The 20,508-nt window shown below is 41.4% G+C and overlaps 1 protein-coding gene across 1 annotated transcript; it reads left to right on the plus strand.

Annotated features, from left to right (window-relative positions):
• The first annotated feature begins 2,404 nt into the window (after positions 1–2,404).
• On the plus strand, positions 2,405–12,464 carry LOC131221913 (ABC1 family protein C21C3.03, mitochondrial-like). Its single transcript, XM_058217222.1, has 4 exons — positions 2,405–2,929; positions 4,254–5,577; positions 10,231–10,500; positions 12,140–12,464. The coding sequence occupies exons 1-4, from the start codon at positions 2,889–2,891 to the stop codon at positions 12,329–12,331; spliced, it is 1,827 nt and encodes a 608-aa protein (XP_058073205.1). The 5' UTR covers positions 2,405–2,888; the 3' UTR covers positions 12,332–12,464.
• The last annotated feature ends 8,044 nt before the right edge of the window (positions 12,465–20,508 follow it).

Raw genomic sequence — 20,508 nt, forward strand, 5'->3', positions numbered from 1 at the left:
ATCGAAAAATGAGTGTCCATGCTTGGTTCTACCACAAGAGATGGTGTAGTTGAACAGTAGATCCCGGAAAGATTCATACCTTTAATCAGGAGACGCCATTGCATCAATGATCTGGCCAAAAAGATTACTGCAACCTCCTCATTACGTGTACTCATGTCCAAAGTTTAAAATCAGTGTATCGGCTATCTTTTTGCTGACCATCGGCGATGTAGTTGGCCAATATGCCATTACGACAATTTTTCCGACTATAAACCCTGCTCATGTCGCCGGACGCGGATCAGCTACTAACAGGTTGAGTAGCGAGACTGGCTATTGAAGTGACAACATCAAGTTTTGTGGGCCACACTATGATGTATGTTTTGTATCTACACCATCCATCCATTTAGAGAGATCATATTAGGGCATGATACAAAAAATGAATCAGATCCAAAGCTCGAGAGGACCCCACCACAAAAAACAGTGGGGAGAGTGACGGCCACCGTTAAAAAGTTCTAACGACTATGAAAGTTTTCGATCAAGCTAATATTTGTGTTTTCCCTTCTTTCATGTCTTCTTTAACACATGAACGGGTGGGATCTCAAATAAACATCACGGTGGACCTTCGGAAGGTTTCAACTGTGGGCGTCACTCTCATCACTTTTTTCTGTGGTGGGATCCACCCCAGCCTTGGATCTGCCTCGTTCTTTGGATCATGCTCTAAAATGATCTCTCCAAATGTATGGATGGTGTTGATACAACACATACATCATGGTGGGGCCCATAGAAGTTGGTGATGTCACTTCAGCAGCCAGTCTCGCTACTCAACTTGTCAATATCCAATCCGCATCCCATGTCGCCCCCAAGATGGACGGAAGTGGATTGGCTGGTGTACCACACACCAGCTCCATAGCTGGTGTATTGACGCCAGCAAGTTCTGTGGGTCACATCATGAGGTATGTGTTATATCCAAACTTTCCATCTATTTTGCCAAGTGGCCTTAAAGCTTGAGCCGAAAAATAAGGCAGATCTAAAGATCAAGTGGACCACACTGCACAAGGAAGGGGGAGATTGAACGTCTACCATTGAAACCCTTTCGGGGGCTACAGAAGCTTTCGGATTAATATGAAATTTTTTTTTCCTCTTCAAATAGGTATTTGCGACCTTATGAATAGACTAGATGGAAAATAAATGTTATGGTGGGCCTATGAAGTTTTTAACGGTGAAAATCATTATCTCGGCTGTTGTTTTTAGTATGAAAATCATTATCCCCGCTATTTTGTGTGTGGTCCATTTGAGCTTTGGATATGAATCATTATTTGGCTAATGCTCTAAAATGATCTCGAAAAATGAATGAAAGAACGACGTGGATATAATAAATACATCATCATGCGGCCTTGTAACTTTAATCTCCTTTAAACCGTTCGTACAACTTGGAGCTCGAGGAGCGTCGGTGCTTGTCTTCGCACGACACATATCTACACCAGCCAATTCGCTTCCAAGATGGACAACCGTTCATCATGTTTTTTTTATTTTTATTTTTATTTTTAATATATATATATCTAGTTATTAAGTCATCCTTTTCCCATCAAGGAGTATGACTCACTTGGTACGTGGGGCAGCGTTTGAGTTATCGATCATGGGCTTGACTTGATGAATACAACCACTATCCCACACACATGCTTCATCGGCATGTGTGTGGTGAGGCCCTCCTGCTGAAGAGTCGGAAGAAAAAAAGAAGAAAAAAGAGGTAAGGGTTAGGGCTGAAAGTTGGGCAGGTTCAACCCGACCGACCTGTGACCGACCCGACATTGGGTTGGGCTTAGGATGTGTTGGGTTTGGTCTCGAGCTTGGGTTATATAAACACTAACCTGATAAAGGTTGGGTTGGGCTTGGGTTGAGGTTTCGGTTGCCCGACCCAACCCAAACCCGGTCATTGTATAAGTTATAAATGATAATTGAGTGCGGATAGTATATGTTGAAGGCAATAGAAAATTCCAGTGCCAGGTCTTATTGGTCCACGCCATTTTCGATGATCAAGCTAACAAAAAATGCTATGTCTCTCTCTCAAATAGATTGTGTACCATACAACATGACTTTTAAATGAGTAGTCTTATATTTTAGCTTGTTTGTTTGGAAAAAAATGAAGTTTTTTACTATAAATAATTACATATATAATTAATAAAATTACAGGTATAAAAAATAAAATATGTATTGAAATATAACAGACTAATGTAATAACGAAAATATTATCACGCATCCACCTGACCAACTTGATCAACCCGGCGAGCCTGCTTGGGTTGGGCTTGGGTTGAGAATTCTCAACCCGAGGTGAGGTTGGGTTGGAGAACCTTGGGTTGGGATGGGGTTGAGCAACAAACCGACCCAACCCGCCCGACTTTCAGCCCGAGGGTTACGACCCCCACATCGACGGGGGAAAAAAATGCAGAAGTCTCTGTATAATCTTTTCTTCGATGCTTGGCTCCCGATTCTCTACCGTCTCACACTCCTCCAATTTCCCGCTAAAATATCTGGAATTCGTTAATTTCTACCCCTTTATTTTCATCCAATATTTAAATTCTTCTGTATACGTTTCCTTTTTTTTTTTTCCTCTTCGAAAACCCATAGTGCCACGTGAATCATTAATTATCCATCAAGCCTCGATCAAACATAGCATATGTCATAGGATTTTACAAATACGAAGCACGTGTTCGGAGAAGAATCAGAAAATGGAATGCCTGGTTTATAGCAAGAGTTCGCGATTTCCTGCTCGACTCAATCCGGCCTGATTTCTTTGCGGAATCTCCGAGAAATCCCCACAGACACTCTTCAATCAGCGAAGAAAGAGGGAAATTGAAGAAAATAGCGTGAAAAATCATCGAAGAAAGAAGGAAATCGTACTTACCTGTCGAATGGCCCACCTCCGCTCACCAATCTTCGCTACAGCCTACAGGTACTCTCCGATTTCTCTCTCTCTTTTTTTTGGAATTCATTTTTTTTGTTGATTGTCCACAACCCCACGTCGGCTTTTTATGGTCGTCGTGGGTTGTTGGCTACAGTGGGATTCGTGAGTCCCCTGCAATCAACCCGTGAGCGTCCATGAGTGCGTCTGTTGATATCCGAAAATAATGGAGGAGGAAATCGTGCGATATCAACGATATCTGGATTTTGGTTTTTTTTTTTTTTAATTATCTTCCGGGGGTTATTGCACGGGTTTCGTCTCGCTGGGGGGCGATAACGATAATATTGGCCGATAGTATCAATATTTCGAACACCGGAGGGGACTAGTGGGTTCCTAGGTTAGTGAATAGGATCAACCAATTTGTCATGTAAGCCCTGCGGGTCAATGGAACCACTGAATGGGCCACCCAACTGGATTTATGGTGTTTAAAGTTAATTGGACAGCTCTGGTGTTCCCCAATAATGGTTCAGCCAGTGTGTGGGATGATTTGCTTGGACCTGCTCTTGTATATCTGTATGATGGCTTGGATGCATCAATGTCTTTTATTTTTGATGAGATCCAGTATCTTGCCTCGAGGATAGAGAGGCAAGCCAGGAAGCTGATGTATCGTCCAATTAGGGTGTTAGTCAAGTGTGTATTTTTATCGGGAATTCCTTCCCTCTTCCTTAATACAGGCTCCTAATAATAAAATTATTAATTTGTTTTATTAAGAAGTCTATGAGTATTCGCTATATAAAGCATGATTGTCTATCATCATGATCATCACACTCTTGTCCCATCTATTTCTGGTCAGCTTCACAGTTCCTGTTTTGCTAAAGATTTATGAGGACAAAAAAATAATCCTGACCCTGTTAATAAAAACTAAAGGCACTATCTTCAGTTAGTGAAGGGCCTATTTACATATGTTTGTATGCCTGTATCTTTCAAATATATATATATATATATATATATATATATATATATATATATATATATATATATATATATATATATATATATATATTTGTATGCCTGTGAGTTAATTTTTATTTGAATGCTTCATGCTTTTATACATAGATACATGCATACATATATATTCGTTTCTATTTCTGTATATGCTATGACTAACAGATGCAACACATATAATGACATAAATATCCAACATGTGTGTGCATCTGGTTTCGTATATCTAAAATATGCTTGAACTATTTAACCCAATGTAGTGTTATATCTTTTATTCTGAAGAGATAATATCTTCTGTTAAATTACCCTCTGCATTCGTTGGAAATTTAGTTAATGATATTAAAATAAATTAACAATTTTCTTTGCATTTCAGGTTGTTGGCATTTGGAAACATTAGGAGAGTTGGGAATTTCTTTCTTGCAAGCCAAACATCTAACTTTTCAGTTGCGAGGGATCATGGGACACTTGCTACATTCGGACTATCTTCCACCCTATGCAGACTATATTCACAATATAAGCTTCCTAGTAGAGGGACAGTATACAAAGCCAAGGAAAATCTTTGTAGGAGTAGCTATTCTACGAACTTTTCTGTCCTTTCAGCAAGCAATTCTATGACACATCATGCCCAAGTTGCTTGGAGAAGGCTTTCTCAGATATGTTCATACAGTGGTCCAGCTTTTCCACCGATAAGTCGGATTGCATGTGCGGTTAGCTTGGCCTTCACCAGATCACACCTGGTTCCTAGTGTTTTTGCCTTCATTCTAGGAGAGGTAGCATGGACTCAGAGGACCTGGGCAGATGCAGAACCCTTCCCATCCCAGAATACACTATACACTCGAGCACAAGACGGGCACATTTATTTCACTTCGTTATTTTTTTCATTTCTGGAGGGCTTTATTTTGTTTGTAAGAGCAATCTATTTGATGATTTTATTTTCTCCTACCTTAGCAATGGCTCCGTTCGCAGATTCTTTTGGTGTTCAGTTCAGGAAATTGTGGCTTCATCTGGTCCATCTTACTCTGGAAAGAGCTGGTCCAGCATTCATAAAATGGGGCCAATGGGCAGCTACTCGACCAGATCTCTTTCCTAGAGATCTATGCACTGAGCTGGCCAACCTGCACAGCAAAGCACCAGCACACAGCTTTGCATACACTAGAAAGACAATTGAGAAAGCATTTGGTCGCAAGCTTTCCGAAATTTTTGAAGATTTTGAGGAGGCACCCGTAGCATCTGGAAGTGTTGCACAAGTGCATCGGGCTTCTTTGAGATTTCGATACCCAGGTCAACAGGTCAAGCCCATTTTAGTTGCAGTAAAAGTTAGGCATCCGGGTGTTGGTGAATCAATTAGGAGGGATTTCACAATTATTAATTTGTTTGCCAGAGTTTCATTGTTCATCCCGACATTGAAGTGGTTGAGACTGGATGAAAGTTTACAGCAGTTTGCTGTTTTCATGATGTCTCAAGTTGATCTCGCGAGGGAAGCTGCCCATTTGAGTCGTTTCATTTATAATTTCCGCAGATGGAAGGATGTATCCTTTCCGAAGCCTCTATATCCGCTTGTGCATCCTGCTGTTTTGGTTGAGACATATGAGCAAGGAGAAAGTGTTTCGCACTATGTTGATGAGCTTGAGGGGAATGCTCGAGTTAAGCGTGCTCTTGCTCATATTGGGACTCATGCACTCTTGAAGATGCTTCTGGTATGCTCTCTACTTTGTCATTCCTTTATAAAAGACAAACTCTAGCAATTGCATGGATTTCATGAGCTTAAAAAATCATAACTAATAATCTGGCGTGATTATCAGATCAAGTTATCTAATGAACCAGTCTATATGCCAATGAAAAAGAAGTGCCAAGAATAAACTTGAATTCAGTTAAAGCGAAGCACTTGATGTGGACTAAGAGTGACCATTCTAATGTCAAACCATCTAAGTCTATGTTCTCTCATCTTATTACCTTTTGGGGCTGCTCCTAAGTTCCCTAAAATGTGTTCATTTCAATTATATCCATCCTCTTGTTATCCATCCATCTCAACATCCTCATTCATGTGCACTTATTCTATGAACATGTTGTTCCTTGTCCACCTACCTAGCATTCTCTCCCATAAAGCACTAATGGGAACCTGGGCAATGCATGAGAGAAAAAAGACAACGAGAGAGAGATGATCTGTTCTATGTGAGCAATGGCCCTTTTTCTTTTTTCTTTTTTCCTGAAAGATATGTGATCAACGGCCTTTAAAGAAATGGTATATAAAAATGGGTTAACCCTCTATATATGGTGGGAAAGTGATCCCCAGGATTGCTTTTGTAAGTGTGATTTGGAACATAGGCCATCCATGATATGGCCAGCTAAATAGACGATTTGATTTATGAATCAAGCTAAAGACTTCTCGTGAACTTGATGTAATGTTTATCAAATGTTTTCCACATTCCAAAGGACCAATGAAGATGTGCAACTTAGACATTTCAACTCATATACTTTCAAGAAGACAACAGTGAGAAATGTATGACTCTACATACCTCACTGGTCAGAGGGTGAGCTTTTCTTATTTTTTCATGCAAGAGAAGTAAAAATGAAGAGAGATGGTGGTTAAGGGATGGATGAGACATGGAGTATCAGGTCATGGTTTTTGCTGGGAGAGAGGTGGGTAACGTCGATAGGTGTTTGTGTGTGTGTGTGGAGAGAGGGAGGGTCCACAAAGTTTGGTTGTTACATGCTCTTCCTATATGCATCCTTAAAAAACTCAAAAAGAGGGAGGGAGGGAACCAAAAACTTCAAAAAGGAAAGATCAAACTGAGAGGGCTGCCATGCAGGCAACTCCTTTCCAAAAAGCAAGTTCTTTTCTTGTATTAGATGGCCAGTCAGATGCCTTTGATTCATTGAGTGGATTTCATCCAAACATCATGGTGAGGCCCACACAACTTGTCACTACCTTGGCTTATGGAAGTGTCAGTGCTCCTGGATCATTCTCCTATGGTTTTAGAACTTGAAAACTTCACTCTTGAGTTGAGTAACTCAGTCGCATTTTTTCAAGTCTTAAACACCAAAACTTGGCAGTATTTAATATGTCAAATTATACATAGGTAGGGTCTTTGCGAGCTGAGTTTTATTGAGTTCTCAACCACAGACACATGCATATTTTGCCAGTTTCACTGGTGAAAGTCATTTTGCTCCTTGAGTTCTCAATCCCAGACAAATGCATATCTCTTACGATAGACAATTTGCAATGCAGGGGCATGATCATGCCTAATGTTTGTATTCTATGTATGGGCAACTAGGAATCCATTAGCCATATATTCCACAATCACCCTTTCGTTTTAGCTATTTGGTCTTCCATTCTCTTCAAATTCCAAATTGCTTGGGTCATGCTCAGTTCTGTGCCTGGCTTGCTGTCCTCCTGGCACGGTACTGGAAGGAGTAGTGATTTGAAAGCTATATTGCGATTGGCAGCCTTAGCTACTCTTTGGGAGATCTGGAAAGAAATGAACAACGGGACTTTCAACAACCTTTCTGCCTCCACTTCCTTAGTCTTGGGGTTATTTTATTTATTTATTAAATTTTAAAAAAGACAATGGGTTATTTTTAAAAGAGGCAAAAGAAAACAGAGACGACAAGAATGCAAAACGGGCGCACCAAGAAGGCGACCCAATTATATCCTGAGAAAAAGAAGATTACACCCTTTAAGCTTAGGCACGCAAGAAGCCCATTCAACTACGAGAGATATAGCCTCTTGCGAGGTTCCCTCTGTCGATTTCCTTTCATTTTTGAAGCACCTTGTGTTTCTTTCCTCCCAAACAGCTGCCAAATCACATGCAAGGTCTCCACATCAATTTCCTTGACTTTGTAGTGCCTGCACTGTGCCAAGCTAGCAAAAGCTCTCCAACTTACATTGGGAAAGACCAAAACATTTGAAAATGCCCCAGAATATCGGCTCAGATTTTCCCCACAAAGGGACAGTGAATGAATAGATGGTCGGCAATTTCCTCATCACCCATCCAAAGAAGACAAACATTTGGGAGAATCATTGACCTTTTATGGAGATTATCAATAGTTAAGACTTTCCTCCTACCAACTAGCCATCCAAAAGTGGCTATCTTAGGGTGCACGTTGTAGTGCCAAAGAAATTTGGTGTGACACACCACTTCTCGGTAATTGGTAGCCGGATGAGGGAGTAAAAGGAGTGGACTATGAAGGATCTGGACATATCTGCCTTCCAAGGCATCTTATCCGCATCGGAGGAAGCTGGGAAGCAAATGGACAATGAATGAATAGAGATTATCAATAACTAAGACTTTTTTCCTACCAACTAGCCATCTGAAAGTGGCCATCTTAGGCTGCATGTTATAGCGCCAAAGAAATTTGGTGTGGCACACTTTTACAGAGATTATCAATAGTTAAGACATTTTTTCCTATCAACTAGTCATCTGAAAGTGGCTATCTTTGGGGGCATGCTGCAGTGCCAAAGAAATTTGGTGTAACACAGCTTCTTGGTAATCAGTAGCCGGATGGGGGAGTAAAAGGAGTGGACTGTGAAGGATCCAGACATATCTGCCTTCCAAGGCATCTTATCTGCATCGAACGAAACTGGGAAGCAAAGGTGAACGCAGTCCAAAAGCACCACATATTCAGCAACTTCTTCATCGTGGAGGAATCTCCTGCAAGTGGGTTCCCAAATAATCGTTTCTTCAGAGTGAAAGAAGCAATTGGCCACCATCGTACATGGTCCAGGGCTTAACAATGGATCCTTTGGAAGTCAACAAAGAGGGGGGAGCTCCCCACCCCAATATCGTCCCAAAACCATATCCTCTCACCTTTGCCCAAAGAATCTTGGAGTTAATTGTTCGGGATATCATAAATTGGACTTCCAACCTCAACTCGATGATAGATTGGCGCTTTCCATGGATATGAATATCGGTATCGTATCGGCCAAATATGACTGTATTGTATCCGTATTGGCATGAGCCCATACACGATACAAGGTTGTATCGGTTTGATACGAAAAAATTGACCCGTATCGGCTGATATGCCCGATACATACGGGGGACTCGATAAAGGCTGATATGCCTATAAAAGCCCAATTTTGATTTTTTGTTTTTCTCAAAATTTCACATGTCTTCTTCTTTTTTCATTTAAACCATGGAAGAAGCTTAAAAACTTATTTTAGGCTAGATCTAGACCTATTTTAGGATCAAAACAAATGATTTGAATGAGATTTGATAAATCAAAGCAAAATGGGCCATTATGGGAAAAATCGGAAAGAATGGTAAACCCTCTCTTTCTTTTTTATATTTTTATCTTCCTTTTGTTGTATTTCAATATAATGGGCCATTGTTCACTAAATCATGCTTGATTTGTGTTTAATTAGGGCCCATTTAGTTAACCTTCAACAAGTCAAATCAACAGAAAACATTCTCATCAAAGAATGATCTGATACACCATTGAATACATGGTAAAAAAAAAAGAGGATAGATTCTTGGATATCTCATTTTCCCTATTTTTCTAATATTTTTCCCTATTATTTTTCTTTTAAAAAAAATTCTAACTGATATGGCCCCGATACTGATATGCGACACCGTATCGTATCATTTTTCCGCCGGGCCGATACGCCGACTGAAACCGTTATTCATAACCAGCTTTCTCGTATGCTATATTAGCTGTGCTCTCGCTCCCTCTTGGATCTCTTGGGGAGCCCTTGTTTTGAGTTGTATAGTTCTAGGTTTAGTTTATTATGTAGTTTTCTTGCTTTTCTTAGTTTTGTTGTTTTGATTTGTATAGTTCTTAGTTTTGTTTGGCTTTTCTTTCTTGTTTTGTGTTTGTTCTGCGTTGCCTTTGGCTCCCTCTCTAATACATTCAACCTTCAACAACAAAAAATAAAATAAAATCGTTTCACTCCCCATCATTACCTTTTTGAACAAACCTTTGTTTCTTGCATTTTCCTATGTAGTATAGGCCTATGACACACAGATCATGGTTCTAAATGTCATTCAATAAGATATATTGCTCATATGAAATGGTTATTCCACTCAACATTTTAATGCAATTTTGTATTTATTGCTGAGAAGGCACTAAATTGGTCAAAATAAATAATATGTTGTGCTTTGAGAACAAGAACTTGGAACCCATAGTTTGCATCTTATAAGCAGAGTGGTGCTCATGTCACATGCATTGGTCTCTGTGTTGTGTTATATCTGGGTATCATGCGATGGGGGTAAGCTGCAGACTTGAAACCGTTACCCATTCTTGCTAGTTGTGTTGCTGTGCTGTTCATGTAAAAAAATAAAATAAAATCAAACAGGAGTAATTCAAGCTATTATTTTTGCAAAAATGTCTTCTGAGACATCATTACTTTTCAGGTGGACAATTTTGTTCATGCGGACATGCATCCCGGGAATATCCTTGTCCGTGTACCTCAGGCCAAGTCTTCACGTAAAGGACTGTTTAAATCCAGGCCTCATGTCATTTTCATTGATGTCGGCATGACGGCTGAGCTTTCTAAGAGTGATCGTGTGAATTTGCTGGAGTTCTTTAAAGCTGTTGCTGTTAGGGACGGCCGCACTGCTGCACAATGCACTCTAAGATTATCGAAGCAACAGAACTGCCCAAATCCAGAGGCCTTCATAGAGGTAATATATTAACCTTATCTTGGTAGAGAAGCACTTTCGAAGCCATTCATTGGTCATAACTTCGAGATAATGTTTTTGCTATTGATGAATTTCTGCTTGCATGCTTCTATTATGCTAGGTATTGAGCAACTTTTTATTATTATTGTATATTCACTAAATCCATGGTTTCTGCGCTTGGTAAATTTCTGTTGTTAAATTCTCATGTAGTTGATTATTACTCTGTTAATGACACACTGTATATCCTTGGCATGGTATTCCATAACAGTAATGGTGGCTGTAATGGCCACCGCTGTTACTGTTACGATACAGGCCGTAAAGGCCTTTACTGCCCTTCTTTTCTGGAAAAAAAAACCCCTGTTTCAGCCCTGTAACTGACCATTACAGGGCATTTTTCTATAATGTCCATTACGACCCCTTTATGCGTAACGGTTACCACTGTTACCGTTATGTAACCATGTTTGAAGACCTTGATCCTTGCTTCATTACTTGTGTGTGTGTGTGTGTGTGTTTTATTTTTTTTTTTTTTTTTTTTTTTTTTTTTTAATAACTTTCTCAAGCATGGCTCTGCAGATGGTCTCTACAAAGGCATATGTACCAGGTTTTTGAAATCATTTGTGCGACATTGAATGTCTTTGAATTTAGTAGTCCATTTTAAGTTTGTTAAGGAAGCTCTCAGGTGATTGGAAACTCCAATAATCAAGATAGGCATAGAAAGAACTAGAACAGACTGATAATGGGTTGCTATTGTCATTATTCTTCTTTGCCATTTTGCCACCCCCAACCTCACAAAGAGAAACAGAAAAGTAAAAAAAATAAAATCTAAGCGACAGACTGGGAAAACCATAGGAGGCTGCTATGGCTATGTCCAGGCTACTCAGTTTTAGCCCATATTGTTTGCGTGTTGTGCCCTTCACAACTATGGCAGGCTTCTGTCAGAAATGTGATTGCTTTGTGCGGTAACTCCTGTATATGATAATTTAGACTGCAGAAGTGTATGATTGTCAGTAAGGCAGAAGCTCTGTATTCTGATCATGCAGAACCAGTGACTGCAATTTCATTAAGGTATAGATTATTGTTGGATCTCTTAATGTAGGAGGGTCTTTGGCCACTCGCATTCTGTAACTGTATGTTTCAGTTGAGAACAGGCCAGTGGTGTCCAACCACAAACTGTTGTACTCTCCTTAGAACAGAGAGTTGCAGTATTTGAGTTAAAAGTTATACAAACTTAAATTTCTAATATTGATGTATTATACTTATGTGCTTTGTTCATCAGAATATTTCTTCTAAAATGTACATTTCTATGAGTTCTGCTAGGCCTGCCCTCACCTCTACATGTGGCCAGATAGTCCAATCTGGCACATGCACGGGACATAAGAGCAGGTGTCAGGTGGGGCCAGTGTTGATGACCTGATCCAAAAATTAGGGAGGCCACATTTTGATGTTGCCCACATCAGCAACTTTTTAAATCACCAGTAGGTTTCATAATCCTGTGTACTTTTATAGCTCTGCTTGTTTCTACTTTGCGTTCAATTTTCAGACTTGTCTGTGCTAACATTTTCTTACATCTCTTCCCAGTTTTTTTTTTTCTTTAATCAGACCACGGCATCTTGATATTTGTCTTTTACTGGTTTGACAATAGGAAGTTGGGAGGTCATTTGATTTCTGGGGCACCCCAGATGGTGATTTTGTCCATCCTGCTGAATGCATGCAGCAATTGCTAGAGCAAGTTCGGCGGCATAAAGTCAATATTGATGGCAATGTTTGCACTGTGATGGTGACCACTTTGGTTCTCGAGGTAATGCCTTACATCATTTGGATGTGCATAGCTTAGACTCAGTATGACACACACCTGTAATCTGTAAGCATACATCTATGTACATGTTGGTTGTTGCATTGTAATATACTCAACCTGACTTTTCAGTTTGTACAAGTTGCTTATTGTCCTGTGATCCAGACCGGTGGTCTTGGGCCATACCATTTGATATACTATTAAAGGGAAATTTCCTTGACAGGGCAAAATTGGCAGGAATAACCGGTTTTTTTTTGTAATAATAGTGGGTTAGCCTTGGAGGTGTTTAGGAGGGCAAAATTAGACAGTAATGGATTGGGCCTCTAATAGTGAGTGCCCTCTTTCATCTGTTTCTTAGGCTGTCTTGTAGTGCTCTGGCTGTTTTGGCCCATTTCTAATAAATAGGTACCTTTCAAAAAAAAAAATTTCATTGATAGTGGACGGCCCGATGGGTGGGCCCGCAAGATCCGACGGTCTACATGATTTCGGGACCTTTGCAAAAGCCGAAGACGTACGATGCACATCCAGTCGTCCGCCTAACCGCTACGGGAGTAGAGAGGTCTGATCACTCCTATGATTCTACAGTTAAGATGGCCCTGGATTACGATCAATGGCTTGGATCTTATAGGGGATGGGTTAAATGGACAAATTAGATATGGAACTCTCTTTCTACCTATTTTCTCTCTGGACTTAGAATTACTGGATGCCATCTATGAGGGTTCCCATCCTATTTAAAGGGAAGGGTTGGGTAGTTTAGATAAGGCATCCCAACGATTTAACAAATAAATGGTTAAGAAGAGAAGCAAAGAGACTTCAAATTCACTAAGGGCGTGTTTGATTTTCAAGAGCTTGGGTAAATACCCAGGAAATGGGTAATTATTACCATTTCACCCATTTGAAAATCCAGCGAAATTTTTGCATCGGAAACTGTTCAAAATAGCTATTTTAAATTTCTGAACCTCAAGGTAATGTAAATGATATATCAATTCCGTCCATATGTTTTACCACAATATTTTGAAGCATTAGCCAAAAAATGAGGATGATCCAACACTCAAATAGCCCACACCAAAAAAATCAGCAGTCCAAAGATGTTTTTAATGGTAAGTGTTAGATTCCCTTTTTCCCATGGCGTAGTCCACTTAAGCTTTGGATATACCTCATTTTCTGGCTCATGCCATAAATTCATTAGGCATAATAGGTGAACGGTGTGGATAAGCAACATGCATCACGGTGGGACCCACAAATATGCTGTGGCATTCTTGATTTTTGTGTCAAAAAAGCAATGGTCGAATAAAAAATCGAGAAAAGGGATGTAAATAGGAGAGGAAATAATCATTGCCTATTTCCATGGTATTTACCATTGGCTTGTAAAATCAAACACGCCCTAAGAAAGCCCAAGATTGGTGTGTAGGATCTTTCAATCTGGGAGGTTTACAGGGAATGGTCTTCCATGATGAGGCGTTACAGACTAATGATTTGTATCACTGAACCATGGGCCTTCTCGCACAAACTGAATCCTGACTATAGCATGCATACCTTGGGTTGAGTATCCTATAATACCTCTTTTCTTTCCTTGTGGGATTCCCTCTTTTCTTTGGGTTCTATGCATAGTTATGTTTGCTCAAACCATATCCGACAGCGAATCAGTTCAAGCAAACTAAGTCGCAGTTTGATTCGCTGTAATTTGTTATTCATTACTTTTGGTTGAACTAAATTGACCCTATTTGATTGGCAGTTGATTTGCTGCAATTTGCCAACTTTGTTGATCGACTTTGATTTTTATTCTGAGTAAGATTTGAGCAAATCTGAGAGTGAATTCTTTGATATTAATCATATTATAGAACTTCCTATACTTTTTAAAAGCAACGAGAATATATTAGATATATAAAAAAGGAAAAAGGATACAAGGGGCCTGCTGAGATAGTAGAGCCAAACCACAGGAAAAGAGAAAACTACAAGCCTAATAGAAGAAAATTGAAATCTTTAAGAAGAGGAACATTAGAGCCCCATTCGATAAGAAGTTGCTTCGCTCTCAATCCCACAGTTTCGGTCGAAGCTTGCACGTTGTTGAAACACCTATCGTTCCTCTCCTTCCAAACTGCCCACCAGATAACCATAATAGCCATTTTCCAAACTTTGGAAGTGATTTTATCCAGCTTGAAGCCGTGCCAATAAGCGAGAAAAGAGGAGGAAGAATCTGGCACGCAACCGACGACGCCGAAGCGAGAGAGGAAATCCTGGCGAATCTGAGAGATGAACGGGCAGTGCACGAGCAGATGGTCGACAGATTCATCACAACCCATGCAACAGAGACATATATTGGTGAGCTGCATACCTTTTTTCATAAGATTGTCTATGTTGAGGATCCGGTTCCTAGATGCAAGCCAAGCAAAGCAAATGAATTTTGGGGGGATGGGGTATTTTCGTATAAACGAGGAGATCGAGGAGGTGGGGAGGGAGGAGGGGATGAGAGCAGTGTAAAGAGACTTCACCGAGAACTGAGAGGATTTATCTTTGGACCAGAGGATTTTATCAGGCTCGGATTGGGAAGGAGTAACCGTGGATAAGCAGAGATAAAGATCAGCACGGAGAGGGATCTCCCAATCGTGAAGATGTCTACGGCAGCTGATGTCCCAAACCACACCCGACTCCGAATAAGTGAAGAAGTTGTCCACAGGGCTATCTTTCTTGACTGCAAGGCAATAAATGGCAGGGAAGCTATCCTTTAAGCGTCTATCCCCGATCCAACGGTCCTCTCAAAACCGAATAGACGACCCATTTCCCAACTGATAAACTACATTCTCAATCACCGGATTCTTGCAGCGCATGATTCCTTTCCAAATGCGAGACGCCCTGTAAGCGGAAGAGTCCCTTGTCCACCAACCTCCCGGGGATGACGCATATTTCCCTTTGATGACCATATTCCATAGAGCTTGAGGCTCCGATCCGAGTCTCCATGTCCATTTGCCTAGGAGGGCCCTGTTCATCACCTTCAGGTTTTTAACGCTAGCGCCTCCATTGCGAAAATGTCTGCAGACCTCTTCCCAATCGAGGAGGTGGAATTTCTTCTGGTTTTCCTTGCCGCTCCACAAGAAATCCCTCCTCAGCTTGTTGATCCGACACAAAACAACAGACGGGCAGGGAAATAGGGACATGAAATATATGGGGATGTTCGACAAAGCAGCTTTTATAAGTGTGAGCCTACCCCCCAATAGACAATAGTCTGCATTTCCATCTGGCCAGAGTCTTTTGGAGTTTCTCAACCACCTTGTCCCACATCGAAATCGGAGGAGAGCCAATGGCAAGGGGAAGGCCCACGAAGAATGTCGGGAAGGAGGCAGTAGAGCAACCTAAGAGTAAGGCAAAGGAGTTTAGTTCCAGATCTGAAACATTTATTCCAAAAACTTTGGACTTAGCCATGTTGATACGTAAGACAGAAACTGCCTCGAAACATCTGAAAGTTGTGTGCATATAATCAATGGCTTCAGAGTCTGCTTTGCAGGTAATCAACGTATCGTCTGCGAATTGAATATGAGAAATCGACAAGTTAACCCCTGGCATCGAAATGCCTTTGAACAGACCAACCCCTTGGCCCTTAAGCAGCATTTGAGATAAGGCCTCCACAATCATCAGGAAAAGAAGAGGGGAGAGAGGATCACCCTGACGAAGACCTCTCGAGCTAGGGAAGAAACCTTTCGGAGTTCCGTTTAACAGGATCGAAAACGTGTGGCGATTCAACACACGCCTTCATCCACGTCCTCCATTTCTGACCAAAAACCATCCGGAGAAGCATATAATGGAGGAAATCCCAGTCCACATGATCGTAAGCCTTGTCAATGTCGAGTTTACAAAAAACAGATTTGATCCCATCCTTATGGCAGGTATGAAGAACTTCATTCGCTATCAGCGCACCATTGATGATCTACCTGCCTTTAATAAATGTGTTTTGATACTTGGATATCAGCCTATCCATCATAGAAGCAAGGCATAAGGATAGGATTTTAGCCAAAATTTTATACGGGTTGCCAATGAGGCTTATAGGCCTAAAGTCGGAGAATGAAGAAGCCCTAGGGACTTTGGGAAAAAGGGCAATAAAAGAAGCTCCGATTCCCTTAGAACTTCCTATACTTAGAAATAGAAAATACTTAATTAGGAAGAGATGTTGACCATTTGATTAGTTGACCAATTCTTGAGCACGAAATATATCGAATTATGTTGAATTAGAACATTTTACTAGTCCATTAGACTAGGTGAATCTCTGAACTACGAATTAGACCAATTGGAAAATGAAGTACACGAGCCTACCTGAAAGAATCAATGAATTTTGCCAAGTATCGAATTAAAAACTGAGAACCATAGTTAGCCAAATGTTGTAGAACAAAAAAAGGGTTTGGGAAGAGTTTGGGTTTAATTCAGACGCAATTCCAAAGAAAATGGTAAAAAATTTGGTCAAAGATATATGCAGGACAAGACGACGGGAAGCAAAAAATTTGGGCTTGACTTTAAAAAAATAAGTGAAAAAATGGCTCAAAACGACAAACTTCAAATTAAATTAAGATTTTAACAAGTAATAATTCGTTGAAACATTGGAATAGAATAGGCACTGAATCAAACCATTTCATCCATTTTAATTTCAATGGTGTGGACCTTTTGATGAGTATATTGGCCTTATTTAGCACTAATTTCTCTTCATGGTGGGGCCCACATTTTCGTGGCTTGGATTTCCTACACAAGTGTGACGTGTTGATGGGATGGATGGCTTTCCTAAAGTGTTTTATTTATTTATTTATTTATTTTTATTTTATAAATTTAAATCTTATAGAGGGCTAAGGCAAGGAGATCCCTTATCTCCATATTTATTTGTTGTGATTGGAGAAGCCGTTAGTGCGATGCTTTGCAACGGCGCAATTCATGGTTTGTTATGTGGTTTTAAGACTACATGGTAGGGACCGCTGATTACTCATCTGCAGTACGCGGATGACACTCTTCTTTTTTGTGAGGCAAAGGCAAATGCAATTGATAATCTCCGCAAATTAACAGTGTGCTTTGAGGCAATGTTAGGATTGAAGGTAAATGTTGCAAAATTGGAAATGCTTGGCATTCATGTGGAGTAAGAAGAGCTTGAGAGTGTTGCCAATATTTTTGGGTATAAGACTGGGTCTTTTCCTTCTTATCTTGGGTTGCCACTATGTATTTGGAAGCTGGCGGGCGGCTACTCATATTTGGAACAGGGTGGTAGAGAGGATTGAGAGGAGATTGGCCTATTGGCAATGCCGGTATGTCTTTGGGAGGGTGCTTAACTCCCATCAAGATAGCTTTTTCCAAAATGCCCATTTACTTTGTCTCTTTTCAAGTGCCCTACGTCAGTTCTTTCCAGACTTGAAAAGTTGAGGCACGATTTCTCATGGAAGGTCGCAAGCAAAGGAAAAAAGTTTCATCTTCTCAAATGCGATGAAGTTTGTACTTTGTAGGCCTATTAGAGATGGGAGGGGCAGGAATTAGACCTTTGGGAGCCATGAACACCGTGTTGCTTGGAAAGTGGATTTGGAGATTCAGAGTGGAATAGGGCAGACTTTGGAGAGAGTGGGTGGCTACTAAGTATGGTACTCAAGAAGGTGGATGGTTTGTGAGGGGTTCTTTGTATAGGGCCTGCACTATGTGGAAAGCTATTGAGGCTTTCGAGCACTTTGTTTGGAAGGGTATATCCTTTGTGGTTGGAAATGGGCTTTGTACTTGCTTCTAGGTCGATGTTTGGTGCGGGGATTCTGCGCTGCAAGTTCTTTTCCCAAGTATTGCTCGCCTTGCCATTGATTGTTTCGTTGTTGTGGTGGATTGTCTCTCTATTATTAAGGGCCCCTCCATGTAGGAGGAACCTCTCGGAAGCAGAGATTGGGGAGTACGCTAGCCTTTTGGATGTTCTGTAGAATACCAAGGTTGGAGTCCTAGAGGTCGATTCCATTTCGTGGGTTAGCAGCCCTTCATGGAACTTTTCCGTTAAGTCGCTATTCACTATGATTACGGAGCCTTCAAACTATCTCCCCCCTCATCCGTTCCATCATTTGTTCTATGGGCTCCCCCTTGTGTTACAACCTTCCTGTGGTTAGCTTCTCACTGGAGGATTTTGACTATTGACAATTTGCAAAAGATGGCCCCTAATATTTGCGTAATGTGTATGGCTAGTGCGGAGTCTAGTGACCATTTGTTCATCCATTGCGCCTTCGCCAGAAAGGTGTGAAGTTCACTTCCCGTCGATGTTCCAAACAGATTGGGTGATGCCGGCTTCGGCGGGGGATCTTCTGTGGGCTTGGCATGGTGGAGTGGGGAAAGTTGGGAAAGCGATTTGGTGGCTACTCATTTTGGTAGTTTTTTGGGCCATATGGGGGGACATGGATGCTACTTCCGGAATATTGTTGTGAGGGTGGATGAGGTCATTTCGAGAGTGCAAGTGATGTAGAGCGGGTCGCAGACAGTTTCATGGCCAAGATGGATCAGAAAAGGCCCGGTCGACGACAGAAGTGATCTGGACCATCGGACCTTAGATCAGGCGTATCTCACAATCCGGAATGAGTTATCTGACGTAAAATATATGATTTTGGGGTAGAACGAGCTACTTTAGCCAACCAACCCAGCTACGCCGGGTTACGCAGCCCGAAATTGCGAAAAACCCCTTGATCGATGGTCGTTTCCTTGTTTTAATTTCGTTTTTACTATAAATAGTAAGTTTTAGTTTGATTATAACTCTTCATCCGTCGAGCTTTAGGAGTTGCGCCCAACGTGAAAAGAGCTTAAAATAATTAGGGGAACGGTTTGGTGAAGCCAAATAGGACACTTACTATTTTTGGCCGAAAACCTTGCGCACTAGTAGACATCACCACCGTCTATAAATAGTAAGTTTACTATTTATAGTAAGTCGTGGATTCTAGGAGTTTGAGTTGTAGTTTGATTATGATTTCTTTCCCATTGCTTGATACCCTTATTTAAAGGGTTGTGAACTCGTTTTAATGATGCATCAATCAATTTCAAATTTATTAGAATTTATTTCTATTTTCTTCTTTCTTTCCTCGTGGATTCGAGAAGTCTCTGTGAGGAGTCCAGAGAAGTTCCGTGGATTCGGAATAGTTATCCTCTTGAGGAAGACGGTGCTTGACCTCACGTCCTCCCTGCGTCGATTTGGTATCAAAGCGAGGTTTCTCCTCGGATTGATGGCTTTTAAGACCGGTCGGGCAACAATCCCATGGGCGGTGCTCAGGGAACTTATCTTTAACGGCGGCGGCTTTTGCGAAGTAGCGTAACGAGAGAATCAGCAAGCCATGCAAGGTGCAGGCTTCCATCGACCGCATAGCGGATCTCTTGGCGGAAAACCTAAGGCAACTCGTGTTCTGGTGGCAATCCTCCACCTCTAATTAATCGCCCGATCGCAGGATAGTACCGACGGTGCATTCAAGGGTCATTCCCGAGGAAGGGGGCTCCGGTGAGGAGGAAATCGATGACATACTCTTCCAACACCCCAGACATGGCGGCGATCGAGTAGATCGAACGGATCGAGAATTCAAGATGAGGGTTGATATTCCTAGCTTCAATGGCCAACTACACATTGAGGATTTCCTCGATTGGCTTTATGAAGTTGAGCGATTTTTTGACTATATGGACATCCCTGAAGCAAGGAAGGTCAAGCTTGTGGCCCACAAGTTGAAAGGAGGAGCTTTAGCTTGGTGGGAACAACTGCAACTCCCGCGAACCAGGCAGACGAAAGCATCAATCCGCACCTGGTAGCGGATGAAGCAGCTACTACGTGGCCGATTCCTCCCTAGCGATTACGATCAGGTATTATTCCAACAATACCAAAATTGTCGACAGGGTAGTCGGTCGGTGAGAGAATACGCAGAAGAATTTTACCGCTTGGGCCGCGCGTAACGATTTGGTCGAGATTGAATCGCAAGAAGTCGCCCGATTCAACGGTGGATTGCGTATGGCTATCCAGGATCGGGTCCAGATGCGGTCTCCGGACGATGAATGATGCGATCAAGTTGGCTACTCGTGCATAAGTGCAACTTGAACGCCCTAACACACGGACCTATCCTATCTCTAGGTTAGCCGCGACACTGCCCCAGGGAATTGCACAGCCTAAGGGGAAGGAGCCCGTAGGAGCACGCACTCAACCTCCTACGTTTGAGAACCGAGATCAGGGAAGTGGGCAAGCTAGACCCCAAAGGGGCGTA

Source organism: Magnolia sinica, chromosome 12 (genome assembly GCF_029962835.1).
Source record: "Magnolia sinica isolate HGM2019 chromosome 12, MsV1, whole genome shotgun sequence".
Lineage (NCBI taxonomy): Eukaryota > Viridiplantae > Streptophyta > Magnoliopsida > Magnoliales > Magnoliaceae > Magnolia > Magnolia sinica.

Excerpts from the sequence above, each read along its gene's own strand:
- LOC131221913 (XM_058217222.1), top strand. The coding sequence starts at position 2,889 with ATGGCCCACCTCCGCTCACCAATCTTCGCTACAGCCTACAG. Across the intron at positions 2,930-4,253 it reads ATCTTCGCTACAGCCTACAG|GTTGTTGGCATTTGGAAACA; the intron begins GTACTCTCCGAT and ends TTTGCATTTCAG. Across the intron at positions 10,501-12,139 it reads ATCCAGAGGCCTTCATAGAG|GAAGTTGGGAGGTCATTTGA; the intron begins GTAATATATTAA and ends GTTTGACAATAG.